Source organism: Camelina sativa, chromosome 9, assembly GCF_030686135.1.
Source record: "Camelina sativa cultivar CO46 ecotype springtype chromosome 9, ASM3068613v1".
NCBI lineage: Eukaryota > Viridiplantae > Streptophyta > Magnoliopsida > Brassicales > Brassicaceae > Camelina > Camelina sativa.
The window spans coordinates 25267793-25294373 of NC_141888.1; the positions used below are offsets into that span (position 1 = coordinate 25267793).

The 26581-nt window shown below is 37.6% G+C and overlaps 5 protein-coding genes across 9 annotated transcripts; 4 read left to right on the forward strand and 1 right to left on the reverse strand.

Annotated features, from left to right (window-relative positions):
- Positions 1-389: 389 nt before the first annotated feature.
- LOC104711336 (lysine-specific demethylase REF6) lies at positions 390-6046 on the forward strand. Its single transcript, XM_087467401.1, has 8 exons — positions 390-1691; positions 1910-1988; positions 2153-2220; positions 2323-2473; positions 2557-3179; positions 3252-3746; positions 3855-4237; positions 4341-6046. The coding sequence occupies exons 1-8, from the start codon at positions 812-814 to the stop codon at positions 5748-5750; spliced, it is 4089 nt and encodes a 1362-aa protein (XP_087323527.1). The 5' UTR covers positions 390-811; the 3' UTR covers positions 5751-6046.
- An 829-nt stretch (positions 6047-6875) lies between these two features.
- LOC147938721 (lysine-specific demethylase REF6-like) lies at positions 6876-12458 on the forward strand. Of its 3 annotated transcripts, none has more exons than XM_087467402.1 (8): positions 6876-8160; positions 8439-8517; positions 8619-8686; positions 8789-8939; positions 9022-9653; positions 9751-10281; positions 10398-10780; positions 10880-12458. In XM_087467402.1, the coding sequence occupies exons 1-8, from the start codon at positions 7278-7280 to the stop codon at positions 12236-12238; spliced, it is 4086 nt and encodes a 1361-aa protein (XP_087323528.1). In that variant the 5' UTR covers positions 6876-7277; the 3' UTR covers positions 12239-12458. The 3 variants fall into 3 exon arrangements, with proteins under 3 accessions (XP_087323528.1, XP_087323529.1, XP_087323530.1); XM_087467403.1 differs by having other exon boundaries at positions 6877-8160; positions 10904-12458; XM_087467404.1 differs by lacking the exons at positions 6876-8160; positions 8439-8517; positions 8619-8686 and having other exon boundaries at positions 8831-8939; positions 9022-9682.
- A 636-nt stretch (positions 12459-13094) lies between these two features.
- Positions 13095-16011, forward strand: LOC104711337 (zinc finger CCCH domain-containing protein 43-like). 3 transcript variants are annotated; one of them, XM_010428034.3, is made up of 6 exons: positions 13095-13912; positions 14283-14363; positions 14548-14667; positions 14755-15042; positions 15136-15408; positions 15619-16011. In XM_010428034.3, exons 1-6 carry the CDS (start codon positions 13475-13477, stop codon positions 15784-15786), a joined length of 1368 nt encoding a protein of 455 aa, XP_010426336.1. In that variant the 5' UTR covers positions 13095-13474; the 3' UTR covers positions 15787-16011. The 3 variants fall into 3 exon arrangements, with proteins under 3 accessions (XP_010426336.1, XP_010426337.1, XP_010426339.1); XM_010428035.3 differs by having other exon boundaries at positions 14295-14363; XM_010428037.3 differs by lacking the exon at positions 14283-14363.
- A 135-nt stretch (positions 16012-16146) lies between these two features.
- Positions 16147-17317, reverse strand: LOC104711338 (uncharacterized). Its single transcript, XM_010428038.2, has 3 exons — positions 16970-17317; positions 16473-16724; positions 16147-16380 (listed from the first exon to the last, which is right to left on the reverse strand). The coding sequence occupies exons 1-3, from the start codon at positions 16976-16978 to the stop codon at positions 16357-16359; spliced, it is 285 nt and encodes a 94-aa protein (XP_010426340.1). The 5' UTR covers positions 16979-17317; the 3' UTR covers positions 16147-16356.
- A 3064-nt stretch (positions 17318-20381) lies between these two features.
- On the forward strand, positions 20382-22734 carry LOC104711339 (GDSL esterase/lipase At3g48460). Its single transcript, XM_010428039.3, has 3 exons — positions 20382-21265; positions 21605-21786; positions 22368-22734. The coding sequence occupies exons 1-3, from the start codon at positions 20621-20623 to the stop codon at positions 22687-22689; spliced, it is 1149 nt and encodes a 382-aa protein (XP_010426341.2). The 5' UTR covers positions 20382-20620; the 3' UTR covers positions 22690-22734.
- Positions 22735-26581: the final 3847 nt, after the last annotated feature.

Genomic DNA, 26581 nt, shown 5'->3' on the forward strand with positions numbered 1-26581 from the left:
CATTCGTTAAACCAAGGGCTCATATTCTTATAAAATCACATCTATGATGATCTATGTATTCAACCAACCAAAAAACACAATATATATGATACCTTTAGTATTAAATATTCATTCTCAAATCTAATTTCTGCTGACGTCACTAAATAAGTTTATGATTATATTAATACAAAACCCAAAATGTTTAAGGAAAAATATCTAATTTTAAACTTTTTAATCCATAGTAAAATTGTACTCTTTATGGTCTTAAAAAGGAGTTTTCGAATGTGCAAACGGATTTACAGAGAGGACAAACAAGAAATGTGTGTGTGTTCCGTCGAATCGAACTAAATTAAATGGCAGAATCGTAAATGATTAACAAAATAAGTACCCTTTTTGGGTATCTTTACATCAGTGTTCTTTACTTGTTTTAATACTGAGAAGAAATCACAATCTCTTGCTCTGCCCCAAACCCCATCCCAACCCCCTAAAAGAAAAATACAATTTTTTTCCTCTGTTTCTTTAATCCAATAAAAAAACAGAGAGACCTAAGAAACGAGATCAAACCCCCCCCCCCCCCCCCCCCCCCCCCTTCGTTTTTCTCGAGGAGCAAAGTGGATTGACCCCTTTAAGACAATAAATCTATTGGCCGGAGAAATGGTGGAGACTCGTCGAATCTCTTAAAAAGTCTTTTTTTTTTTTCTTCCCGTCTCTGCATTTTTTGTTCTGTTTATGCTCTGTAATGGCGTTTTAGTTACTACCCAGAGGCTGAGAGTGAAGCAATTTTGAAAGTAAGGTCTTTGTTTTTCTTTCCGTGTGAGAGAGAGAAAGAGATATGGCGGTTTCAGAGCAGAGTCAAGACGTGTTTCCATGGCTTAAATCGTTGCCGGTTGCTCCTGAGTTTCGACCTACTTTAGCAGAGTTCCAAGATCCGATCGCTTACATTTTTAAGATTGAAGAAGAAGCTTCTAAGTACGGAATCTGCAAAATTTTGCCTCCACTGCCTCCTCCTTCTAAGAAAGCCTCGATTTCTAACCTCAACCGTTCTCTGGCGGCTCGTGCGGCGGGGAAGGTTCGTGACGGAGGCTTCGGCGCGTGTGATTATGACGGTGGTCCCACATTCGCCACGCGTCAACAGCAGATCGGGTTTTGCCCTAGGAAACAGCGTCCGGTGCAGAGACCCGTGTGGCAGAGTGGTGAGGAGTACTCTTTTGGTGAGTTCGAGTTTAAAGCTAAGACCTTTGAGAAGAATTATCTCAAGAAATGTGGTAAAAAGAGTCAACTCTCTCCGCTAGAAATGGAAACCCTTTACTGGAGAGCCACAGTGGATAAACCCTTCTCTGTTGAGTACGCCAATGACATGCCTGGCTCGGCTTTTATCCCTCTGAGTCTGGCAGCTGCGAGGAGGAGAGAGTCTGGTGGTGATGCAGGAACAGTGGGTGAGACGGCTTGGAACATGAGGGCAATGGCTAGAGCTGAAGGATCATTGCTTAAGTTCATGAAGGAAGACATTCCTGGAGTCACATCTCCGATGGTTTATATTGCTATGATGTTTAGTTGGTTTGCTTGGCATGTGGAGGATCATGACCTTCATAGTCTTAATTACTTGCATATGGGGGCCAGTAAGACTTGGTATGGCGTGCCAAAGGAGGCTGCTCCGGCTTTTGAGGAGGTGGTTAGGGTTCATGGTTATGGTGGAGAGCTCAATCCTCTTGGTGAGTATCTTGTGAAGGTTAATTAGTGTTAACTGAGTGTGACTTATAGTTACTCAACGTTTCAGTTACTTGTTCTGATTGTTGTTTCTATCGTGTCTATGTCCTTTTTGATTCTTTTTTTAACTGTTTTATTCCTCCAAAAGTTGTCGGGGAAGAAGCTACATATGTAGCTGTATGCAAACAAACTAAATGGTTATGCCTCTTATGTTGTTGCCCAGTGACATTTTCTACTCTCGGTGAGAAGACAACTGTGATGTCTCCTGAAGTATTTGTTAAAGCTGGAATACCATGTTGCAGGTAATGGTTTCTATGTTTTTGCTCTGTTCATCTCATCATCTTGTTGTTTGCGTTCTCTTCTTTGGCCCGAAAATAACTGTTAACTGCTTCCATTCTATTCCTCTCTTTTCAATTGATTGGAATCCAGAGGCACCATTTTTACTCAAGTGGTTTGTTGGTATCAGGTTAGTGCAAAATCCTGGAGAATTTGTCGTCACCTTTCCAGGAGCTTATCATTCGGGGTTTAGTCATGGTGAGTAAGCAACTTTTATTTAGTATCTACAAGTGACTCATTCAAGATTTAATAGGATGAAGTAATTTAAGTTATCCAAAAAAACAATCTTGGGGGTTACAGGATTCAATTTTGGAGAAGCATCTAATATTGCAACTCCCCAGTGGTTGACAATGGCGAAAGATGCTGCCATCCGGAGAGCTGCAATAAATTACCCTCCAATGGTTTCTCATCTCCAGCTACTTTATGACTTTGCATTGGCTCTAGGTTCTAGGTACTGTTTCATTTTTTATATACACAATCCAACTTTTTAAGCTGCTTGAAGGGCTCATATAAGGTATGTTTTACTCATTTCAGAGTGCCAACAAGCATTAACGCCAAACCACGGAGTTCTAGATTGAAAGATAAGAAAAGAAGCGAAGGAGAAAGATTGACCAAAAAGCTATTTGTTGAAAACATTATCCGCAACAATGAATTGCTCTCTTCTCTTGGAAAAGGATCCCCAGTGGCCCTTCTCCCACAGAGTTCCTCAGATATATCAGTTTGTTCTGACCTGCGAATTGGATCCGATTTGACAACTAACCAGGACAACCCAATCCAATTAAAGTCTGAGGACTTTAGCTCTGATAGTGTTATGGTCGGTCTCAATAACGGTTTAAAGGATACAGTTTCAGTGAAAGAAAAGTTTACATCTTTATGTGAAAGGAACAGAAATCATTTGGCAAGCAGGGAGAATGAAACTCAAGGAACTCTGCCTGAGGCTGAAAGGAGGGAAAAAGGTGGAGCTGTTAGGCTTTCGGATCAGAGGCTTTTCTCTTGTGTTACATGCGGAGTCTTAAGTTTTGATTGTGTAGCTATTATTCAACCTAAAGAAGCAGCAGCTAGATATATCATGTCTGCAGATAGTAGCTTCTTCAATGATAGGACAGCAGTTTCCGAATCTTCAAACCTTGGTCAGGCTGCAAGATCACATCATCCACGTAAGTTTCAAGTTGCACTCCCTGTTTATGGCTGATATTTATCATTTCTCTTAATTTTATTTCATCATGCAGAAAGCATGGAAAAGCATGATGTAGATTACTTCTCCAATGTTTCTGTTCAGACTGGCCATCAAAGAACTTCAACAACTTCCCAAACAAATGCGCAAAAAGATAATGGTTCTCTTGGGCTGTTGGTTTCAGCATATGGAGACTCTTCTGATTCCGAGGAAGAAGATAACAGAGGCTTAGATGCCTCTACTTCGGAAGGGGAAAGAAAAAAGTATGATCAAGAAAGTGCATTTAAAGGATCCTCTTTTGATACAGATGAAAATGAGGTGGCTAGAGATGGTCGGACTTCTGATTTTAACAGCCATAGTCTTAACGGCAAACAAAATAATTTAAGCAAAGGCGATAATTCATCACTTCTGGATATAACTTTACCATTTGTTCCAAGATCTGATGACGATCCCTGTCGATTACACGTGTTTTGTCTTGAGCATGCTGCGGAAGTGGAACAGCAACTTCGTGCTATTGGGGGGATTCACATAATGTTACTATGCCATCCAGGTAACAGCAAAACTCCAAGATTTCATTTTTACTGGTCTTGTGACATTGCTTTATCAATTATGCAAATTCTTGAGTCAGTTTCATCATTTGAACGCATAATCATTGCAGAGTATCGAAGGATAGAGGCTGAAGCAAAAATAGTTGCCGAGGAGCTTGCCATCAATCACGAATGGCATGATACTGAATTCAGGAATGTGACCCGAGAGGATGAGGAAACAATTCAGGCAGCGTTGGATAATGTTGAAGCTAAGGGTGGGAACAGCGATTGGACCGTAAAGTTGGCTATTAATCTTTCTTACAGCGCTATTCTCAGTCACTCGCCTCTGTATAGTAAGCAGATGCCTTACAACTCCGTCATATACAATGTGTTCGGTCGTAGCTCTCCGGCAATAAGCTCACTCTCGAAGCCCGAAGTTTCTGGTAAAAGATTTTCCAGACAGAGAAAATATGTTGTTGGGAAATGGTGTGGTAAGGTCTGGATGTCGCATCAGGTACTATTGACTAACCAGAAATCATACTAACTCAGACATTACTACACTTCTGTTTCTGTTTGGTTTGGTTCAATTTAAGACTGCTTTTCTTTTCTCTCTTCAGGTGCATCCCTTTTTGCTGGAGGAGGACTTAGAGGGGGAAGAAGAAAGAAGTTGTCATCTCCGAACTGCCATGGATGAGGATGTCACTGGAAAGAGATTGTTTCCTTGTACTGTTTCGAGAGATGCAGCCACAATGTTTGGAAGAAAGTATTGTAGGAAGAGAAAGGTAAGAGCAAAGGCTGTGCCACGCAAGAAGCTTACTTCTTTTAAGAGGGAAGATGGAGTTTCTGATGACACATCGGAAGATCATTCTTATAAGCAGCAATGGAGGGCTTCTGGGAATGAGGAAGAGTCTTATTTTGAGACAGGGCACACGGCATCTGGTGATTCGTCAAATCAAATGTCTGATCAGCGCAAGGAGATTGTCAGACATAAAGGTTATAATGTATTTGAGTCAGATGACGAGGTTGCAGACCGTTCACTTGGAGAAGAATATTCTGTAAGGGAATGTGCAGTTTCAGAAAGCTCAATGGATAATGGCTTTCAGCCATATAGAGAGAAGCAGTCAATGTATGATCGTGATGATGATGATGATGATGATATGTACAAGCACCCTAGGGAGATTCCACGGAGCAAACGGACTAAAGTTTTTAGGAATCCAGTCTCATATGATTCAGAAGAAAATGGTGTTTATCAGCAAAGGGGAAGAGTATCCAGAAGTAGTAAGCAAGCTAATCGAATGGGTGGTGAGTATGATTCAGCAGAGAATTCTTTCGAGGAACTAGACTTTAGCAGTACAGGGAAAAGGCAAACCAGGTCCACAGCCAAACGTAAAGCAAAAACCAAGTCAGTTCAGAGTCCGAGAGACGCAAAAGGTCGCACTTTGCAAGAATTTGCATCTGGGATGAAGACTGAAGAATTGGATTCATTCATGGAGGGACCTAGCACACGGCTTAGGGTGAGAAAACCAAAGCCGTCAAGAGGGTCTTCAGAATCAAAACCAAAGAAGATTGGTAAGAAGAGAAGTAGTAACGCTTCCTTTGCTAGAGTTGCAAGTGAAGAAGATGTGCAGGAAGATGAAGAAGCGGAGAATGAGGAAGAGGAATGCACGGGGTACCAATGTGACATGGAGGGTTGCACAATGAGTTTCACTTCAGAAAAACAGTTGGCTTTGCATAAAAGAAACATCTGCCCTGTTAGAGGCTGTGGTAAAAGCTTCTTTTCACACAAGTATTTGGTTCAACACCAGCGTGTTCACTCAGACGACCGTCCTCTGAAATGTCCATGGAAAGGGTGTAAGATGACGTTCAAGTGGGCTTGGTCTAGAACCGAACACATAAGGGTGCACACAGGCGCTAGGCCTTATGTTTGTGCTGAACCGGGTTGTGGTCAGACATTCCGGTTTGTCTCAGATTTTAGCCGGCATAAGAGGAAGACTGGTCATTCAGTTAAAAAGACGAAGAAAAGGTAACATGGAATCTACCATAAAGAGATAACTCCATTGATCTATTAGAAGAAAATTGGATTGTAGGGATTTTAGGGGTTTTCTAAGTAAGTATATCTCTCTGGTTCTTTTGTCTGTTTGGGATTATTCAGTCGTAAGTCTTAACATTTGGAAGAGCCATTGTTTGTTGCAGACGTTTCACTTTAAGACATATTCTCTCTTTGTTGGTGAACGAAAAAATAATGAGTTCATGTTATTTTTCTTCTTGGCTTTTGTCAAGTTAAGGAGATATTTTTATGATGAGACTTTTTATTTTTTTGACATTCATTTGATGTCTGATGATGAGACAATTAAAGTCATAATGTCGGCTTTGATAATAAAATCTTCTTGTTATCCTTGGATAATGTTTGATTGGTCTCTTATCGTCACATAAGTCTCTTGCGCACTAAGCAATTTGAAACCATGTTTATTTCTCTCTGTTTCTAATATGGGTTCTTGACCTCAACAAAGAGGACTACAACATTGCTAGACCAATGTAGTCTCTACGTTTATTAAGTGAATCTGAAAGTTTATAAATTTTGATAATCGCTACGTTTAGATTCGTTGTTTTGTATATTAATGCATATATACACCGTTTGCTTTATTGTTTACTCTAGTGGTTAGAGGCAACATCACATTTGTACTAAATAAATTCGAAAATCTACGAACTAGGAACAGCGACTTTTCAGTTATTTTAAAATATAATTGCTGTCTACGTGGCTTATTCTGGTTGGTTGACAGTGTTAGTTCCATCGCCGTGGACTTCATATGACCTTTTTGATTCCTAAAGAATACCAAATTGCTAATGACATTACCTGAATACTTGAGTACTGACTCACTTCTTGAGATAACCCAAATGTGAGGCCATGTTACCAAATGGAAAATGCAATCCTGCAAAAAGAGTGTACAGTAGTTTTTGAATGCACCAAACAGGGCAAGACAAACAACCAATGTGTGTCTCCATCTACAACTTACGAAATGGTAGAATCGTAAATAGTAAAACAAACACTACCCCTTCTCGTCATCGAATATTTTTTACAGCAAAAGTTTTACTCATTTCACTTCTTTAGCTGCAAAGAGATTAATTTAAGATAAAAAAAAAAAACACAAAACAGAGTAATGAGAAATCACAATCTCAGAGATTCTTGCTCTACTCCCAAACCCAACCCTCTTAAAAAAAAAAAAAAAAAAAAATTACAAAGTTTGCTCTGTTTCTTTAATCCAGATAAAAAAACAGAGAGACGCAAAACAAAGGAAACGAGATCAAGCCCGTCGTTTTGTTCGAGGTCCCTAAAGTAGTAGATAGATGACCCTTTTAACCAAAATTAAAACCCTTTCTGGGGAAGAGACTCGATGAGCCTCTCTTATAAACTCTGCCTTCCTCTTTTTCTTCAATTTTTTTTTTTTTTTTTGGTTCTGTTTTCTCTCGTAATGGCGTTTTGAAGTGTACCCAGAATCTAAAAAGGCTTTGAAAGTGAACTAATTTGAGAGAAAGGTTCCATTTTTTTTTTCCTGATGGCGGTTTCAGAGCAGAGTCAAGACGTGTTTCCATGGCTTAAATCGTTGCCGGTTGCTCCAGAGTTCCGACCTACTTTAGCAGAGTTCCAAGATCCGATCGCTTACATTTTTAAGATCGAAGAAGAAGCTTCTAAGTACGGAATCTGCAAAATTTTGCCTCCACTGCCTCCTCCTTCCAAGAAAACTTCGATTTCTAACCTTAACCGTTCTCTGGCGGCTCGAGCAGCGTCGAGGGTTCGTGACGGTGGTGGTAAGAGTTCGTGCGATTATGACGGTGGTCCAACATTCGCCACGCGTCAACAGCAGATCGGGTTTTGCCCTAGGAAGCAGCGTCCGGTGCAGAGACCCGTGTGGCAGAGCGGAGAGCATTACAGTTTTGGTGAGTTCGAGGCCAAAGCTAGGAGCTTTGAGAAGAATTATCTCAAGAAATGTGGTAAAAAGAGTCAACTCTCTCCGCTAGAAATCGAAACCCTTTACTGGAGAGCCTCAGTGGATAAACCCTTCTCAGTTGAGTACGCCAATGACATGCCTGGCTCCGCTTTTATACCTCTGAGTCTAGCAGCTGCAAGGAGGAGAGAGTATGGTGGTGATGGAGGAACAGTGGGTGAGACAGCTTGGAACATGAGGGCAATGGCTAGAGCTGAAGGATCATTGCTTAAGTTCATGAACGAGGAGATTCCTGGAGTTACATCTCCAATGGTGTATATTGCTATGATGTTTAGTTGGTTTGCTTGGCATGTGGAGGATCATGACCTTCATAGTCTTAATTACTTGCATATGGGTGCTGGTAAGACTTGGTACGGTGTGCCAAAGGATGCTGCCGTTGCTTTTGAGGAGGTGGTTAGGGTTCATGGTTATGGTGGAGAGCTTAATCCTCTTGGTGAGTTTTCTTTTCCACCAAATGCCTATTGTTATGGCATACTCTGTTACATTGTCACTTATGTTAGGAAAATGTCGGGTTATGCTTGTGCTTGGTTGGTTTTTGTTTCAAATCTTTTAAAGGATTATGCGAGTCTGGGAGCTTAGTTTCAATTCATTGTCTCATTGTTGACATCTTGGGTCTCTATCGTTAACTACAAAAGTTGACCATGGAAGAAGATTTTTATGTAGCTATATGGAAGTAAACTAAGTATTTATGACTCTTATGTGCCTTATCAGTGACATCATATACTCTTGGTGAGAAGACAACTGTGATGTCTCCTGAAGTATTTGTTAAAGCCGGAATACCATGTTGTAGGTAATGGCTTTCTTGCGTGTGCTCTGTTAATTGAATAGTAACATCCAGAGGCAGTTTTTTTTTTCTATTGGCTTTCACACAAGTTGTTTGCTTGGTATCAGGTTAGTACAAAATCCTGGAGAGTTTGTTGTCACTTTTCCAAGAGCATATCATTCAGGGTTTAGTCATGGTGAGTTATCCACCTCACTTCTCTTCATGTTAATCATTCAAGGCTTACCATGTTGTAACTAATTTGTATTATCCCCTAAAAAAACAATCTTGGGGCTTTCAGGATTCAATTGTGGCGAAGCATCTAACATTGCAACTCCGGAATGGTTGAGAATGGCTAACGATGCTGCCATCCGGCGAGCTGCAATAAATTACCCTCCAATGGTTTCTCATCTTCAGTTACTATATGACTATGCATTGACTCTAGGTTCGAGGTACTTGTTTCTTATTCATTAACAGTCTCCCAACTTTTAAATGCTTGAAAGGTTCATATAAGGTGTGTTTCACTCATTGCAGAGTGCCAGCAAGCATCAACACCAACCCACGGAGTTCTAGATTGAAAGATAAAAAAAGAAGCGAAGGCGAAAGATTAACCAAAAAGCTATTTGTTGAAATCATTATCCGCAACAATGAATTGCTCTCTTCTCTTGGAAAAGGATCCCCAGTGGCCCTTCTCCCACAGAGTTCCTCAGATATATCAGTTTGTTCTGACCTGCGAATTGGATCCGATTTGAGAACTAACCAGGAAAAGCCAACCCTATTAAAGGATGAGGACTTAAGTTGTGATAGTATTATGGTCAGTTTCAATGACGGTTTAAAGGATACAGTTTCAGTGAAAGAAAAGTTTACATCTTTATGTGAAAGGAACAGAAATCATTTGGCAAGCAGGGAGAATGAAACTCAAGAAACTCTGTCTGATGCTGAAAGGAGGGAAAAAGGTGGAGCTGTTAGGCTTTCGGATCAGAGGCTATTCTCTTGTGTTACATGCGGAGTCTTAAGCTTTGATTGTGTAGCTATTGTTCAACCTAAAGAAGCAGCAGCTAGATATATCATGTCTGCAGATAGTAGCTTCTTCAATGATTGGACAGCTGTTTCCGAATCTGCAAATCTTGGTCAGGATGCAAGTGCTCCTGTTGTGAAGCTTTCACGTAAGTCACTAGTCGCGTATCCTTTAATGGTAAGTCTGCAAGTGTAACTGTATAGACATGAATGTTAGTATTTAGTAACTTTTTTTTCATCACGCAGAAAGCACGGAAATGCATGATGCAGATTACTTCTACAGTGTACCTGTTCAAACTACGGATCACTCAATGAAAACAAGCGGTCAAACAACTTCAGCAGCTTCTTTAACAAAACCCCATAAAGAAGATTGTGCTCTTGGGTTGTTAGCCTCAGCCTATGGAGATTCTTCGGATTCCGATGAAGAAGATGACATTATTGTCTCGGAAGAGAAAAACTATGACCAAAGTGGTTCTTGTGCATATGAAACACAGTCTTTTGTTACAAATGGCAACGAGGAGGCTAGAGATGGTCGATCTTCTTATTTGAACAGCCAAAGACTTGTATGTGGGAAAGAGAAAGGTGTTATTGAGGGCTCACATGCTACTTCAACTTGTTCGACACTTTCATCACCTGTGGAAATAGCTTTACCATTTGTTCCAAGATCTGATGACGATTCCTGTCGGTTGCACGTGTTTTGTCTTGAGCATGCTGCAGAAGTGGAACAGCGACTACGTTCTATTGGGGGGATTCACATGATGTTACTATGCCATCCAGGTGACAGCAAAACTACAAAAATTATTTCTATTAGTCTTGTGACATTGTTTGGGTTGTCCTGAATTAGTTATGCATTCTTTAGTCCTTTTCATCATTTAGACGCACAATTTTTGCAGAGTACCCCAGGATAGAAAGTGAAGCAAAGATAGTTGCTGAAGAGCTTGCCATCAATCACAATTGGAATGATACTGAATTTAGGAATGTGGCCCGAGAAGATGAGGAAACGATTCAGGCAGCGTTGGATTATGTTGAAGCTAAGGGTGGGAACAGTGATTGGACTGTAAAATTGGGTATTAACCTTTCTTACAGCGCTATTCTCAGTCGCTCTCCTCTGTATAGTAAGCAGATGCCTTACAATTCTGTCATATACAATGCATTTGGTCGTAGCTCACCAGCAACGAGCTCACCCTCGAAACCTGAAGTTTCTGGTATAAGATCTTCCCGACAGAGGAAATATGTTGTTGGAAAATGGTGTGGTAAAGTTTGGATGTCGCATCAGGTACTTTTACCTAACCTGAAGCCCTACTAATTCGGACATTAGTATACTTCTGTTTCTGCTTCGTTGGTTCAATTTAAGTTATATATTTCTCTTCTTTAGGTGCATCCCTTTTTGCTGGAGCAGGACTTAGAGGGGGAAGAATCTAAAAGAAGTTGTCATCTCCGAGCTGCTATGGATGAGGATTTCACTGGAAAGAGATTGTTTCCTTCTAGAGGTGCAACCACAATGTTTGGAAGAACGTATAGTAGGAAGAGAAATATAAGAGCAAAGGCTGTGCCACGCAAGAAGCTTACTTCTTTTAAGAGGGAAGATGGAGATTCGGATGACACATCAGAGGATCATTCTTATAAGCAGCAGTGGAGGGCTTCCGGAAACGAGGAAGAGACTTATTTTGGGACAGGGATTACGGCTTCTGGAGATTCGTCAAATCAAATGTCTGATCAGCAGATCAAGGGAATTCGTCGACACAGGGGTCTTAAAGAATTTGAGTCAGATGATGAGGTTTCAAACCGTTCACTTGGAGAAGAATATACTGTAAGGGAACATGCAATTTCAGAGAGCTCAACAGAGAAAAGTTTTCAGCTGTATCAACAGTCAATCGACAGAAATGCTTACGAGGACTCTGTGTATGGTCATGATGATGGTAATGTCTACAGGCACCTCAGGGGTATTCCAAAGAGCAAACGGACAAAAGTGTTTAGAAATCCGGTTTCATATGATTCAGAAGACAATGATGTTCATCAGCAAAAAGGAAATAGACAAGTTAGTCGACGAATAGGTGGTGAGTATGATTCAGCTGAGGATTCTGTAGAGGAACAAGATTTTTGCATTACAGGGAAAAGACAAACAACGTCTACAGCTAAACGAAAAGTAAAAAACGAGATAGTTCAGAGTCCGAGAGAGACGAATGAAGAATTTAATCCTTGCATGGAAGGACCTAGCACACGGCTTAGGGTGAGAATACCGAAGCCCTCAAGAGGGACTTTAGAAACGAAACCAAAGAAGATTGGTAAGAGAAGAAATAGTAATGCTTCCTTCTCCAGAGTTGCAAGTGAAGAAGATGTGGATGAAGATGTAGAAGAAGAAGAGGAATGTGCGGCGTACAAATGTGACATGGAGGGTTGCACGATGAGTTTCAGTACAGAAAAACAGTTGGCTTTGCATAAAAGAAACATCTGCCCTATCAAAGGCTGTGGTAAAAACTTATTCTCACACAAGTATTTGGTTCAACACCAGCGCGTTCACTCAGATGACCGTCCCCTGAAATGTCCATGGAAAGGATGTAAGATGACTTTCAAATGGTCTTGGTCTAGAACCGAGCACGTAAGAGTTCACACAGGTGCTAGGCCTTACATATGCGCTGAACCGGGGTGTGATCAAACATTCAGATTTGTCTCTGACTTCAGCCGGCATAAACGGAAGACAGGTCATTCAGTCAAGAAGACCAAAAAAAGATGATATATATATATATATATATAGACACTATCATAAAGAGATCAACTAATCCATTGGATTTGGGAGGCATTATTTTAGTCAAAGTCTTAACATTTGGAAACAGTCAATTGTTGTTGCATTTACAGATTCTCGTCTTCTTTTTTACTGTTTTGAGTCTATAACAATCAATCCTATTGTAAACTTCTGATAAAGAATAAAAGGGGGCTGCTTGTTCAATCAGAAAGTTGAGGTGTATATGAGATCATAAACCTTAAAATATGGAACTTAATTGCAAAAGTTAAGAGAAACGCATAAAAATTGTGCATGTACAAAAGCTATATGGGGAAAAACGGCTTTTTCATACCTCCACAATAGCTCTCTGTTGAATTCATACATTTGACTATTGATCTGGTCTAAATATACATTATGTTTCTGAATTATTGAATTTCGTACCCCAACTTCGAAATCAATACCCCAAGTATAAATGTTGTGCCATAACATACAAAAACGTGTTTATGGTCTAACTCTGTTAAGCTTCTGTTTAATCAAAATGACGTGGATTCCACGTGTGCGCAGCGATTCAAAACGACGTCGTTTTGGGAAAACAGAGAATCTAACATTTTGGCCAAACAGAGAATCTAAAGTTTCAGATTGACCTGAAATTGAAAATGCCCAAATTTTAGGGTTCCTCCACCGCTAGAGAGTATCGGGAGAGAGGAAAAGAGATTTGGGAGAGAAATAAAAAATGACGTCGTTTTGGCCAAAATTTTAGACTCTCTGTTTTCCCAAAACGACATCGTTTTGAATTGCTGCGCACACGTGGAATCAACGTCATTTTGATTAAATGGAAGCTTAACAGAGTTAGACCATAAACACGCTTTTGTATGCTATGGCACAACATTTATACTTGGGGTATTGATTTCAAAGTTGGGGTACAGAATTCAAATATTCAGAAACATAATGTATGTTTAGGCCAGATCAATAGTCAAATGTATGAATTCAACACATGGCTATTGTGGAAGTATGAAAAAGCTGTTTGTAGACGACAATAAACTTGTCAACATAAGTATTAAAAAGCAACGGTTTCTTTGGGATTCTCATTCGTGACGTTTGTAGACGACAATAAACTTTAAAGTCTCTATAGAAAAAATAAAAATAAAGGAAACAACTTTATTCAACCCTTTGATCTTCTTCTTAAATCCCTCCTTGAAATTAGGGTTTTTTATTTGTAATGTGATTTACTGATTTGTGAAAAAAAAAATGGCCAATTCCGAAAAAATTGCAGATGGGTTTGAGGCAAAACCTGTTTCTGGATCTTACTCTGGTGACTTATCTGCTGATCGATCCCTTTCTGATGTCATCAATCACGAAACGGAGGAGGACTTGAGTGACCAGTTTAAGAATGTGGGTTTGAATGGAGTTACGAAAGAGCAGAGTGAGACGAGGATGAGTGGCGGCGTCTGTGAGGGTAGTGGAGGTTTGGATTCGAATGCTGTAGAGATCACCCAGGAAGAAGATGAAGAAGAAGAAAATGGAGACGGTGATGGTTATGGTTGGAGTGAGAACGAGAGTGAGGGGAGCGAAGCTGTGTATCCAGTGAGGCCAGGAGAAGAGGATTGCTCGTTTTATATGAGGACAGGGAGCTGTAAATTCGGATCCACTTGCAAATTCAATCATCCTCTTTCCAGAAAAATCCAAGTAAAAAACTTTCAAATTCTTACACTTTTCTAACTTCTTGCACGTTTGCTTCTGACAAGGATATTGGTTCTTAATTGTGTGTTTTAATTGATCTTAGTGAAGAAGATTTGTTTATAAAGATGCATCATTTTTTAAATCAGTGGCACATGCGTATATCTTTTGTGAGTAAGATAATACTATATAATTAGTGCTGTGTGCTTCGTTGCTACACCAAAGGAGAAAGCTTTATTTTCGTGTTTGCTTCTGATGGAACCAATCTATGTTGCTTTTGGTTTAAGGGTTTGTGTGCTTCAAAAGTATTGATTGATCAGAATGAATGATTAGTTTTAGCTAAGATCTTTTATTTTCGTTTTTTCTAATGGGATTGAAGATTGTATCGAAGATTGCTAGGGATAATAAGGTAAAAGAAAAGGAAGAGGATGGTGATAATCTGAGACAAATAGATTGCAAGGTTAATGTTACTTCTCTTTATTAACCTTGTTACATGCTCTCGTCATGTATCAGACGTTTGTTTTCTGAAGTTTCATTCTATCATCTTGATCTGCATTTTCAAGTCTCCCTTTTTCTTTGTTTTTTCAAATGTAAGTTACTCATATCCGGTTCATGTGCTCCAATTCCTTGCATGAGGTTTACAGTACTACTTTCGGACTGGAGGTTGCAAATATGGAGAAACTTGTAGATTCAACCATTCCAAAACAAATTCTTGTCTGGCCTCAGCACCCGAGCTTAACTTCCTCGGCCTTCCTATTAGACCGGTATTTGCCATTTAATTGATGCCATTTTCTTAACATTCTGTTGCTAGTCTTTTCAAAGCTACATAATGGTGTTTCAACCATCGGTAGGGAGAAGTGGAGTGTCCTTACTACATGCGCAATGGCTCTTGCAAATTTGGTGCTGAGTGTAAGTTTAATCATCCTGATCCTACAACCATCGGAGGAACCGACTCCCCATCGTTTCGTGGTAATAATAATGTATCCATTGGATCATTTTCTCCAAAGTCCACATTCCAAGCAAGTTCAACTTCCTGGTCTTCACCAAGGCATGCCAATGGTTCAACTCCTTTTATTCCAGTCATGCTGTCACAAACTCATGGAGTTCCTTCTCAAACTCCGGAATGGAATAGCTATCAGGTAGTATGTACACTAGCATTCGATCTTAATGATATATTATTTCTATCTGAATCATCAACGATGACTTTATCTTTGGTTTTCTTATCTGCCTAGGCTTCTGTGTATTCATCTGAAAGGGGTGTGTTTACCCCTTCCACCACATACCTTATGAACAATACCTCTGCTGAAACAAGTATGTTGTCACAATACCGATATCAAATGCCAGCTGAAGAATTTCCTGAACGTCCAGACCAACCTGAGTGCAGTTATTATATGAAAACTGGGGACTGCAAGTTCAAATTCAATTGCAGATACCACCATCCTAAGAATCGGTTGCCAAAGCTGCCTCCTTATGCTCTCAATGACAAGGGTTTACCCCTTAGACCTGTAAGTTCGTTTTTTTTTCTCCTTCCGTCGTCTCTGTTCTTGTGTGCTAGTATTAGAAAGTTGCTGGCTTTTTTATTGATAGTCTTTCTTTAATTAGTGCTCGTAGTTCTTGAATGTTTGATGAACTCTTTGACTCTTGTAATAGCCCCTTTTGAAATGTTCAATATAGAAGTCTCTCGGGTTTTGACTGATTGCATAACTGATATGTAGGATCAAAGCGTCTGCACACATTACAGTCGGTACGGCATCTGCAAATTCGGTCCAGCTTGTAGATTCGACCATTCCGTCCAGCCACCTTATTCGGCAGAAAGCTCCCAGGCCATTGTAGAACCTCCTCAGGTCGGTGCAAATGGGAATGAAAGTGACGGTTGGAATTGACAACCAAAACATTCAGGAACTTACATTATTGATACCTTGTGTCTCTATCATGGGTTTGAAATTTCTTAACTAAACGATTAGGTTAAACTGTACTCTCCAAACAATATCTCTCTATGTGGCAAGCCTATCCTCAGTGCGTTTGACAAATTTTCACCAAGGAAACTTTTGTAATCTGTAACTACCCTTTGACTCTTGAGGTTAAATGGAGCCTGCCTGTTTCTTTCATTGGTTGTTTACTTGCTTGAAACCTAATTCCTAAATAAATTTCACCATGGTTGGTTCATATTGTATGTGATTGGAGCTAAACCCTGGAACAGAGTTGCTCTAGATTTAGCTGCAATTAGCCTAACTAATAAGAAGTAGCAAGCAAAATGTATATTCATATACCCAAATGTGGCCAAAACAAGTGGAAAAAAAACCAAGAAACTCAACGAGCAAGAAGAAGAAGAGAAGTTTCCTACAACATCTTAGACGATCACACAGGTTTGATCGCTGTAATTTGTTGGAGATCACTCGGTTCCACGATTCTGCTTGCTAATCAGGTTCCTCAGAACAGAGCCAGTGCCAGAGTTAACGGAAACAAAGCCATTTCTTCTGCACAACCAAAGAGGAAAAAAGAAACCAAGTTATAAGCGGAGAGAATTATGCAATGAACACACGATTCTATCACGGAAAAAAGAAAGTACCTTTGATCGAGGGGTCTCGGATTTACGGTTCTGATGATGGTTGTTGTTACGGTGGTTCTGATGATGGTTGTTGGTTTTTGGAGGTTCTTGGTTTACAGGAGGTGTAACAATACTCTCGGGTCCTGCGACAGCGGTTTTCTTGGTCTTCTTGTCATCACGAGCATTGTTGAAAATGACAGTGAATCCTTGCGCTGATGCAGGATTGGTCGCGTCCCATTCCCCGAATTTTGGCAATTGTCTCCCTCTATTACCCTACAAAACCATGCAGAAACAGAATCGTTCATCATCAAAAAAATGCAGATTTCTGAAACTTTTGGCAATGGTTCTTGGCACAAATTCAAGACTTTTTTCAAGATAAAAGATTGTATGAAAGGAGGAGAGAACTTTAAAAACGTATCAACAAAATGAAATGACAAAGATGAATCATAATTCGATAATATGAGAGAATTCAGATGTGAAATTGTCTTTCTTTAAAAGGAGATAGGTTTTGTTCTTACCGTTGCCATCGTTCGATATTAGAACAGAGGATCTCGTGTTATCTGAACAGAGGAATTCGAATTTGATTCGAGGAAATGCAAAAAAAAAAACCTAAAGAAAGAGAGAAGGTGATGATGATGATCTGGGAAAGACAAAAAAAAAGGAGAGATGAAAATGTAATATAAGAGGAGGAGAGAGGAGAAGAGGTCGTCGTTTGAAAACAAAACCAAAATCTCTCTTTTTTTTTTTTTTTTTTTTTTTTCATATTCTCTCTCAAGTCTCACCACCTTTTCTTTCTTCTTTCCCGCGGCTTTCCCAACAGAAATACCTAAATTTAATTTGTAATTTTTTAATTAAAAAGAAAAAACGAAATGGTCATCGAGAGCAATAGACTAGAAATAACGTGAAGCATGCCAAAAGTTCTTGCCTTTTTCACCTACTCTATTTCAGTATTTTTTTATCCAAAAATATTACTATTTTTATTGTATTTTTGCTAATGTAATATTGTCTCTACCTCTAAGTAGTGACAAATAGAGATTATTCTAAATGTTTATATATGTTATATGGTCTATCCAGTGTGAACTTTTATAATTTATGAGAGAAAAAAAATCATAAATTTGCAAAAGAAGAATAAATCTTTCGGATTAATCCATGTTAAAGGATTTTGAGTTTTGACATTTCTCAGTTAATTCTAGGCTCTAGCTATAAGTTTTAGTTTTTAAAGTATAGAATATATTCTTTGTTCAAAAAAAAAAAAAAAAAAAGTATAGAATATATTCTACCTAGGTTGTGTGGGCTATTAAAGTATACGTCGTTCTACGATGGTTGGCGTTCAACTTCGTCAACTAATTTGTAGTAGTATTTAAGAAGGTGTTAAAACTTTTCAACTTAAAACAAAGACCCCAATCAGTGATCGTCAAATTACCAAGCGTAATTTGAGGCTTAAAAGCAATGTCCCCTAAACCATTTCCTTACAGATCGATGGGACGACGATGAAACTATGTATAACGTATTATATGCATATCACTGGATTTTGTTTTTCTAGGCCCATATAATAAGATTCATTCAGTGTATATATTAATTATATCGCAAATTTGGGTTGGTTAAGAGAAATAATTATAAAAAGAAAATAGCTATCAGTTGTAAACACATACTTATTTCAGATACAAACGAAACTTAATAAGTGAAGTTTCATAGGTAATTAACTTCATTTTGATGTGTTTAATATAATATTTCACTGAATACCAAACTTAAGTTTTTAAATGTTGTATGTAAGGAAAAACATCAACGTTGAAATGTTGAGTTTTGCTAATTTTTTTTTTTTTTTTTACCAACCCGTAACTTATTAGACTCATAAGTCGTAACTATGATTTGAAAGAACAAAAATCAAGGCTCAACTCCAACGATCGAGTTAAACTTAGAATAACATAAAATTTGGATTCAGAAAACTTGTACACGATCGATTTTGAATGAACAAATAAACTACTCCGTAAAGATGTGCCAACCTTTCAAGTAAACCAACATGCATGACGAAACCATAACCCTTTATGTCGGTCATGAATAATAAATGATATTGATATGTTGATATCACTACTTCGTTTGATTAGTATCTTGTTGTTAGTCTTTCTCATATTTTTAATTTTCTGTAGTGAATCCAAAAAAAATACTAGTGTAAACAGTACTTAATAGTATTCATTTCAACATAAAACAATTACTAATATTTGGAAAAAAATAGTATGATGTAGACTTTACATAATTTAACATACTTTAACTATTCTCTCATATCTTATATGCCACAATATATAATTTGAAATAAAACACTTTACTATGAATAAAATATTTTTAGCGAGACCAATAATTAAAAAAGCATTAACTCAAATTGTAAAAAGAAAGAAGCAATTATACTATAACCGATGATGACCCCCTCGAGAATGTAAAACACTGCATGATCTAACACCGACAGACGACAGTGGCATCATGGTCTTAAATGCTCCATGTTATTTCCAATCTGATTGGGTTCGAACCTCCATGCTTACAACTTAAAAACTGGCCAAGCGACCATTTACAACTAAAGGATTAGAAAAGATAAGACAATGCATTAACAAGAATGAGGAACTCTCCAGATTTCTCCCTTTATCGTAGCTATTATTACGATATACTAATATCATTATCATTGACCTAAAAGTTTCAACCTTTAGGAAAATTGCAACAAGATTAATGAATGGGCTCGCATTCACTTCACACTCTGCACAAGACACCTGTAGGTTACGAAACCTTATGTATGGTCACTACGAAAATAAATTATGACAGCAAAATGTAACCAACCAATGAGGAAAAAGATGGTCCAACATATACATATATGGTTTCTTAGTATATGATATCAACAAAATGACTATTAATGATATTGGAATTGTCTTTTAGTACATTGTCTGTAGCTAACTATCCGATTAACATCAAAATATAAATGCTAAATAACGAACGTCTTATAAGTATTACAATCATTGTCATGATACAATTATAGGTATGGAACTTAACAAAAGAAAAGACCACATAGTATATGTGAAATGACAAAGAAAACATTAAAACAAAATGGCGAACAAAATAAAATAAAAAATATTCGGTTTTGAAAAAATCAATTTGTAAGGACATATTTTCTTTAAAACTTATTTAGATGCTACGAGGAGCTAAATCTTTGCTACTTAAACCGACCATGTATGAAGTACACTTTCAATCGCCGAACTTATTAGCTGCCGCACGTTGCGAGAATGATCATGAGGGATGGCTGAGATATATTTAATGGCTAACTAGTAATCCCTCCACAGCCAACTACATTAACCACCTCCAATCCATGCCTCACCTACTTTTTCTTCTTTCCTTATTTTTCAATTATAATATCTAATATGTTTTCTCATATTAATGTCATAGCCCAAAAATAGTTTTTTTTTTGGTTAAAATAGCCCAAAGATAGTTCATATTGTATTATTGCATATAACTGAACGCTAGGTCCAAACCTAAGTATAGTGCCACCATGATCGTTTTTAACATTTTTTTTTTTTTTGAATGAATGTCAAAATATATTCATCAAACCAAAAAAAAAGTCTTTTTTAAATATTGTGTGTTGGATGATGATATAACAAAAAAGTGCATTGCGGGTCACTAGTTAAAACTTCTGTTTACATTTGCACATTTTTGTATTAAAAACCTTCAAATATTATGCCTTTAAAAAACAATTTAACATATTAACATAAAAAAAAAACAAAAAGAAACTTTTAAAACCAATCATACAAGAAGATATACATGTATAGACCACATAAAAAAAATTCAATCATCCAATCCAATTCCCAAATATTTGGTGGGGTTTAAGCTTTACACATGCTTTTTTCTTTTTGTTATTTTCTTTGTTAAAAATATAAGCACCACAAATTTTCATCTAAGGCTATAAATGGCTCCTCTATAGCTAGAGTTCTCGGGGATACTAACAAAAAACCAAAATCGACTATATATAATTCTTCAAAATAATTTAAAACTAAATTTGGATCTCATCTACCAGAAATTTGTTAACAATAAATACGTTTTTATATTTTATTATTTCACCACTACATATATAACACACGACGACCACTCTCATAATATTATAACCTCTAATTTCAAAACTCACTTCCTTTCACACAATGCCTTCCTCCATCTCTCTCCTCCTCACAACCGCCGTCTCCTCCGTGATCCTCCTCTTCTCCACCGTCTCCTCCGCGGCGCCAGTTCCGAACGTCCACCATCCATTCAACAAAATCTACGCCTTCGGCGACTCTTTCACCGACACCGGAAACTCACGCTCCGGAGAAGGACCAGCCGGATTCGGACACTTGTCAAGTCCTCCATACGGCATGACTTATTTCGGACGGCCAACGAACCGTTACACCGACGGCCGTCTCGCCATCGACTTCGTGGCACAGTCGATGAACCTACCGTTTCTGCCACCGTATCTTGGCCTGAGATCAACCAAAGGTAGTAACGGCACGGCCAGGGATACTCACGGCGTTAACTTCGCCGTCTCTGGAGCTACGGTGATCAAACACGCGTTTTTCGTGAAGAACAATCTAACGCTTGATATGACTCCTCAGTCTATAGAAACAGAGCTTGGCTGGTTCGACAAGTATTTAGAGACACTTGGAAACGATCAGAAGGTTTCGTTGTTTAAAGATTCTCTCTTTTGGATCGGAGAAATCGGAGTTAACGATTATGCCTACACCCTTGGATCTACTGTGTCAAGCGATACCATTAGACGACTTAGCATTTCAACTTTTACAAGGTTTTTGGAGGTAATTTTGAATAATCACCTCTCTGTTACATAATTTGCAATATGGATTAGGGATGGTTAGTTAGTTTTATCAAAAATGTTTATAAAAATATCATATATCTTACATATTACGGACCAGGTTGCGTTATTTAATTATATAAAATCAAACAAAGTGATTTTTATTTTATTTTTATTTTTTACATATATTGGCAAGTCATGACACTGAAGTGATTCAACCGACTAGTCATGCTTGAGATAATAGAGATAGCAAGAAGTCTGTAAACATGGACCTAACCGACCGGTTTGGGTTGAATTCGTTGTATGATGTTCGTTGATAACATTTTTTGAATCGTAATTGCAGACATTGTTGAACAAAGGTGTGCAATATATGTTGGTACAAGGACATCCGGCAACTGGATGCTTGACGTTAGCAATGTCATTAGCCGCAGAAGATGATCGGGACAGTCTAGGATGTGTGAAGAGTGCCAATAACCAAAGTTACATTCACAATCTTGCTCTTCAATCCGAACTTAAACAACTTAGGTCAGTTTATTTATTTATTTCTAATACTCTGGTTTTAAACATATGCTTAACCAAGATATATAAGTTTGCATGTCACATGATTAGTAATTCGAAAGATTTAAAATATTTTCTTTAACACACACAAAAAAATGATTTGAAGTTATTAGTATGACTTTAGAAAAACACATTTTAAACTCAGTCTATAAGAATAAAATGTATATATCAAACTCATCCAAATTCTTGAAAAAAAAGCACCCTTCAATTATTTAATTAAGATTACATTTTAGTATAAGCATATTAAAATTTCCTGCGATTGGAAATTTATTGAACATCAATGTCATAACTCATAAATTTTAGGATATCATATAGTATTACTGTTTCGAGGTGATTTGATAGGTAAGAAAAACAAACCTCTCGTGGTTGTACTTGCATTATCTTTAAAATCAACTTAATAGTACTTCAGAAACTGTGGTACTATAATATTAGTTGCTGTCCTCTATATGTATTTAATTTATGTTAGAAATGCGTTAAATAAGAACGAATCGATAGAAACAATATTAAAATTTCTGTTTTTAATACTAATATTTATGTAACAAATGCAGGATTAAGTATCCGAATGCCACAATAGTCTACGCAGATTACTGGAACGCGTACCGTGCGGTGATTCAAAACCCTGGCATGTACGGCATCACCGAGAAGTTCAAGGCGTGCTGTGGAACCGGAGAGCCGTACAACTTTCAGGTGTTCCAGACGTGTGGGACGGCTGCAGCTACGGCGTGTAAAGATCCGAGTCAATACATCAATTGGGATGGAGTGCACTTGACCGAGGCCATGTATAAGGTCATGGCCGATATGTTCCTCGGCGGCACTTTCACTCGTCCTAGATTTAGTAACTTGTTGATCAAGAAACTAAACAGTTTATAAAAGAATTTTTTAAAGAGTAAACTATTATGCTTTTAGGTTACAAAAGTCATCCTCCCTCTTCTTACGCTGGTTTTTTTCTAGAAATATTTTATTTATCCAAATGTAGTAGTATACTCTTTTGATTCACAAAAATTATAATGAGCGTTGTTTAGGTCTCTACTTAATTAGCAATAGTCTAAGTAGTAAAGCCCACGTCCAATATTGTAAGAGCCCCAGCGAAACTCCAGAAGCAACGTCGACGAATTGAACAGAACTCCACAATAATCTAAAAGTTAAGTTGTGCAATAGACTTCAGAGTTCAGAATAGCTCTTTATCTAGAAAAGGCCCACTATATTTATGTATTAGTTTTAAAATATGTTAATGTTTGTCCCACATCGGTGAAGAGGAGTTTTTGAAGACCATAATATTTTTAACCATAATATTTTGTCCCATAGTACCTTGAGCATTTTGCCATCTTAGTTTCTTTGTTATAATGTGAGACATTAAATATTTATATATATACAAGTGTTCTAAAATTTATAAAAAATAAAAATTAGTTTTTTTTGTTTATGGTTTGTTTGAGTTCGGGTATACCCGAATTACCCGAACCCGAACGGGTAATACCCGAACCCGAACCCGATACAATAAAAAATCCGAACGGGTTTTATATGTCTAAATCCAAAAATCCGAAAACCCGAAAACCCGAAAACCCGAACCCGAATGCCCAGGCCTAGTCTAAAATATTGTATCTTCTCCATACTAACCACATCCCTCAGTTCTCTTAACCATTACGATACTTCACCTTCATATCCATTTTCTTATGTATGACAGTTAAATTGTATATCGTTATCCCTTAAACAAGGAAATGTTTTGATTTTCATAAATCTTTCAATTTAGGAGTCTATATATACAATAAAACCTCTATAAATTAATAATATTGAAACCGAAATCAATATTCTTATATAATCGATAATTATTAATTTATCTATAATTAAATAATTATCAATTTATAGATATATTTTTCTAATTTGATTTTTCTTAAAAAAAAAATTTAAAAATATGATTTATTTTTATTAGCAATATTCTTTTAGAATCAGTTATTCCGTTTTTCAGTTCGTCTGTATAAGAGTAGTGCGTTACAAGTGGATGGACAAAATGCAGAGGTTGTATGTTGCTTTGAATTCAAAGAAATCTAGAGACTATTATTTGGTTCTTTGACTTTTTTTTTCCCCTTTCTAGATCCCAAAGTACAGTAATCATAAATGAGGTTTGAAGATGTGATTTTAGATTTGTTAGCATGCTGAGATGTGAAATAGAAGGTATATACTTATGAATCTGTCATTGTGTCCAAAGAAAATGAGGAGTTCTGTTTGTTGCTTAAAAAAAAGAAAAAAAACTCTCTCGCAAAGTTTAGAGGTCGCCGGTTCGAGGGACGAAGGTTGGGAGGGGACCATATAAAATGCTCTGGTCTCTGGCATGAGGAGATGTACCGGGCCTATCGGAACCTCTTAGTAATTTAGAAAAAAAATTATGTTTTGAATAGGATATCAAATTTTGTTGTTATTACTTTCTTAGGAGAAGTACATGGAGTTCAGAGCTCTTGAAATGATAACCCCTCCAATACTCAACACCCTCAGCAAAGTTACCGAGAGTTTCTGGAAGTAGTAAGAATCTTTTGGTCTCGAGAATCGTATTACATGGTCTATATTCATATAATTATTACTTTTGCAGTGGTGCCATGGAGACCTACCGGTTTCACCTCTAAATTGAAGCTAGAGCGGTCAAAATGGGCTGTCCACGTCCATTTTGACCCTTCCAATATTGTCCAATTTGATTTTGGACAAATAGCTGTCCGTGTCCATTAACGACCATGCCCACTAATGCCCATATTTTTATGGGCTGTCCATGAGTGTCCATTGGACAACAAAAGATCCAAAAAAAAATTTGAACACAAAAGATCCAAAAGCATAAACAATTAAACATAAATGTTTCAAATACAAACATCCAAAAGCATAAGCATAAAGATCCAAAAGCATAAACATAAATGTTTAAAACACAAACATCCAAAAGCATAAGCATAAAGATCCAAAAGCATAAACATAAATGTTTCAAACACAAACATCCAACAGCATAAGCATAAAGATCCAAAAGCATAAACATAAACATATGGATCAACAATCACAAACATAGGTTTCAAATGGATCAACAATCACAAACATAGGTTTCAAATGGATCAACAATCTCTTCAAAACCTGTAAGCCAATTTCTAGCACAAATTAGAGCTTGGACATTAGAAGGAAGGAGTGAACTCCGATACTTACTTAAAACTCGGCTTCCAATGATGAATGATGATTCTGCAGCTACAGTCGTAATAGGAATGCTAAGGATGTCACAAGCCATACAAGACAGTTTCTTGAAAACGGTTTGCATTGTCCTTCCAATATTTCAAAACATCCATGCTCTTAAATGCCATCATGTCCAAAACCGGTTCATCCAAGTACTTGTCTAATGCTGACTTACCTTTAGCACCAACTATTTGGGAGATGAAAGCATAAAAGCCCTGAAAATGTAAATAAACATAAGACAGTCAAATCATGATTCAAAACCGATCACATAAACAGTTCAAAACAGATCAATACAAAAACAAATCACAAGACACAATCGATACAAAACACTTATATCGTATCCAGGAAGAATGTTTTGCTCCATATTGTTTGACTTTGAATTTTCTGCTGCTGTTTTTGTTGGGTTCTTCTTATAAACATCAAAAAACTTCTTCAGCTTCTTACGCAAGTGATCCACCCTTGCTTTACTAGTTGACGCATCAATGGTATTGAAGCAATACTCTATATAAGTAAACTTCAATCTAGGATCAAAGACCGCAGCTACAGTAAGTATGTCACTATAGTCCTCCCAATACTTGTCAAATTTCTCCTTCATACCTATCACCATCTCACAAATCACATCGTTATAAGAGTACTCTTCAGCTTTCAGCCAAATTTCAATTTTCCATACCTGATTGAAATACAAATTGTTAGTTGGATAAGAATTTGTATTATGTCGATCATAATCAAAGTTAATTATAAATTTATAATACCTGATTGAAATACAAATTGGCAGTTGGATAAGATGAACTAGAGATCAGATTCGTCATCTCTGCAAATGGGGTCAACAGCTCAAAGATCAACTCTGCTCTTGTCCACTCTACATCAGAAGGGAAATATTGATAACTTGTATCAATCTCTGCAAGATGGCGAAGGGCTTCCTTATAGATGATTGATCTTGAGAGCATAAGGTGAGTTGAGTTCCACCTAGTTGATACATCTAAAAGTAGTCCACCCTTAGCTTCAATTCCCATTGTTTCCACACATGTTTGAAAGGATTGTTCTCTAGTCTCACTCACCCTCACAAACTTAACACTATCTCTGATTTTATATAGAGCACCATCAATCACATCCAATCCCTTTTGCACAATTAGATTCAAGATGTGTGCAGCACATCTCACATGAAAGAACTCTCCACTACATACCAAATTTTTCCTAAGCTGCCTCTTGAAGATTCCTTGCATATTGTCATTTGGGGAAGCATTATCAACCGTAATTGTGAACACTCTCTTTTCGATTCCCCATTATTTTAGCAATGTCAACACCTTTGTAGCTATTCCAGCACCCGTATGTGGAGGAGGAAATACACGAAATGACATTAATTTTGTCTTTAAATTCCATACACTATCGATATAGTGTGCAGTCAAATACATGTATCCCTCTATTGTGATTGCCCTCCACAAATCTGTTGTTAAACAAAAACTACCCGGAACTTCATCTAACATCTTTCTACATGGATCCTTCGTCGAACTACTTTAGCTATCTTCGTGTAGCTCCTATCTTTCCTTTGATGTTGTTTTTACTTTGT

Coding starts and splice junctions, on each gene's coding strand:
- LOC104711336 (XM_087467401.1), top strand. CDS start 812: ATGGCGGTTTCAGAGCAGAGTCAAGACGTGTTTCCATGGCTTAAATCG. Junction 1,989..2,152: donor GCTGGAATACCATGTTGCAG/GTAATGGTTTCT, acceptor TGTTGGTATCAG/GTTAGTGCAAAATCCTGGAG. Junction 3,180..3,251: donor TGCAAGATCACATCATCCAC/GTAAGTTTCAAG, acceptor TTCATCATGCAG/AAAGCATGGAAAAGCATGAT.
- LOC147938721 (XM_087467402.1), top strand. CDS start 7,278: ATGGCGGTTTCAGAGCAGAGTCAAGACGTGTTTCCATGGCTTAAATCG. Junction 8,161..8,438: donor TGGAGAGCTTAATCCTCTTG/GTGAGTTTTCTT, acceptor GTGCCTTATCAG/TGACATCATATACTCTTGGT. Junction 8,940..9,021: donor GCATTGACTCTAGGTTCGAG/GTACTTGTTTCT, acceptor CACTCATTGCAG/AGTGCCAGCAAGCATCAACA.
- LOC104711337 (XM_010428034.3), top strand. CDS start 13,475: ATGGCCAATTCCGAAAAAATTGCAGATGGGTTTGAGGCAAAACCTGTT. Junction 13,913..14,282: donor CTCTTTCCAGAAAAATCCAA/GTAAAAAACTTT, acceptor ATGGGATTGAAG/ATTGTATCGAAGATTGCTAG. Junction 14,668..14,754: donor TCGGCCTTCCTATTAGACCG/GTATTTGCCATT, acceptor AACCATCGGTAG/GGAGAAGTGGAGTGTCCTTA.
- LOC104711338 (XM_010428038.2), bottom strand. Junction 16,381..16,472: donor CCGAGACCCCTCGATCAAAG/GTACTTTCTTTT, acceptor TTGGTTGTGCAG/AAGAAATGGCTTTGTTTCCG.
- LOC104711339 (XM_010428039.3), top strand. CDS start 20,621: ATGCCTTCCTCCATCTCTCTCCTCCTCACAACCGCCGTCTCCTCCGTG. Junction 21,266..21,604: donor CTTTTACAAGGTTTTTGGAG/GTAATTTTGAAT, acceptor TCGTAATTGCAG/ACATTGTTGAACAAAGGTGT. Junction 21,787..22,367: donor TCCGAACTTAAACAACTTAG/GTCAGTTTATTT, acceptor TAACAAATGCAG/GATTAAGTATCCGAATGCCA.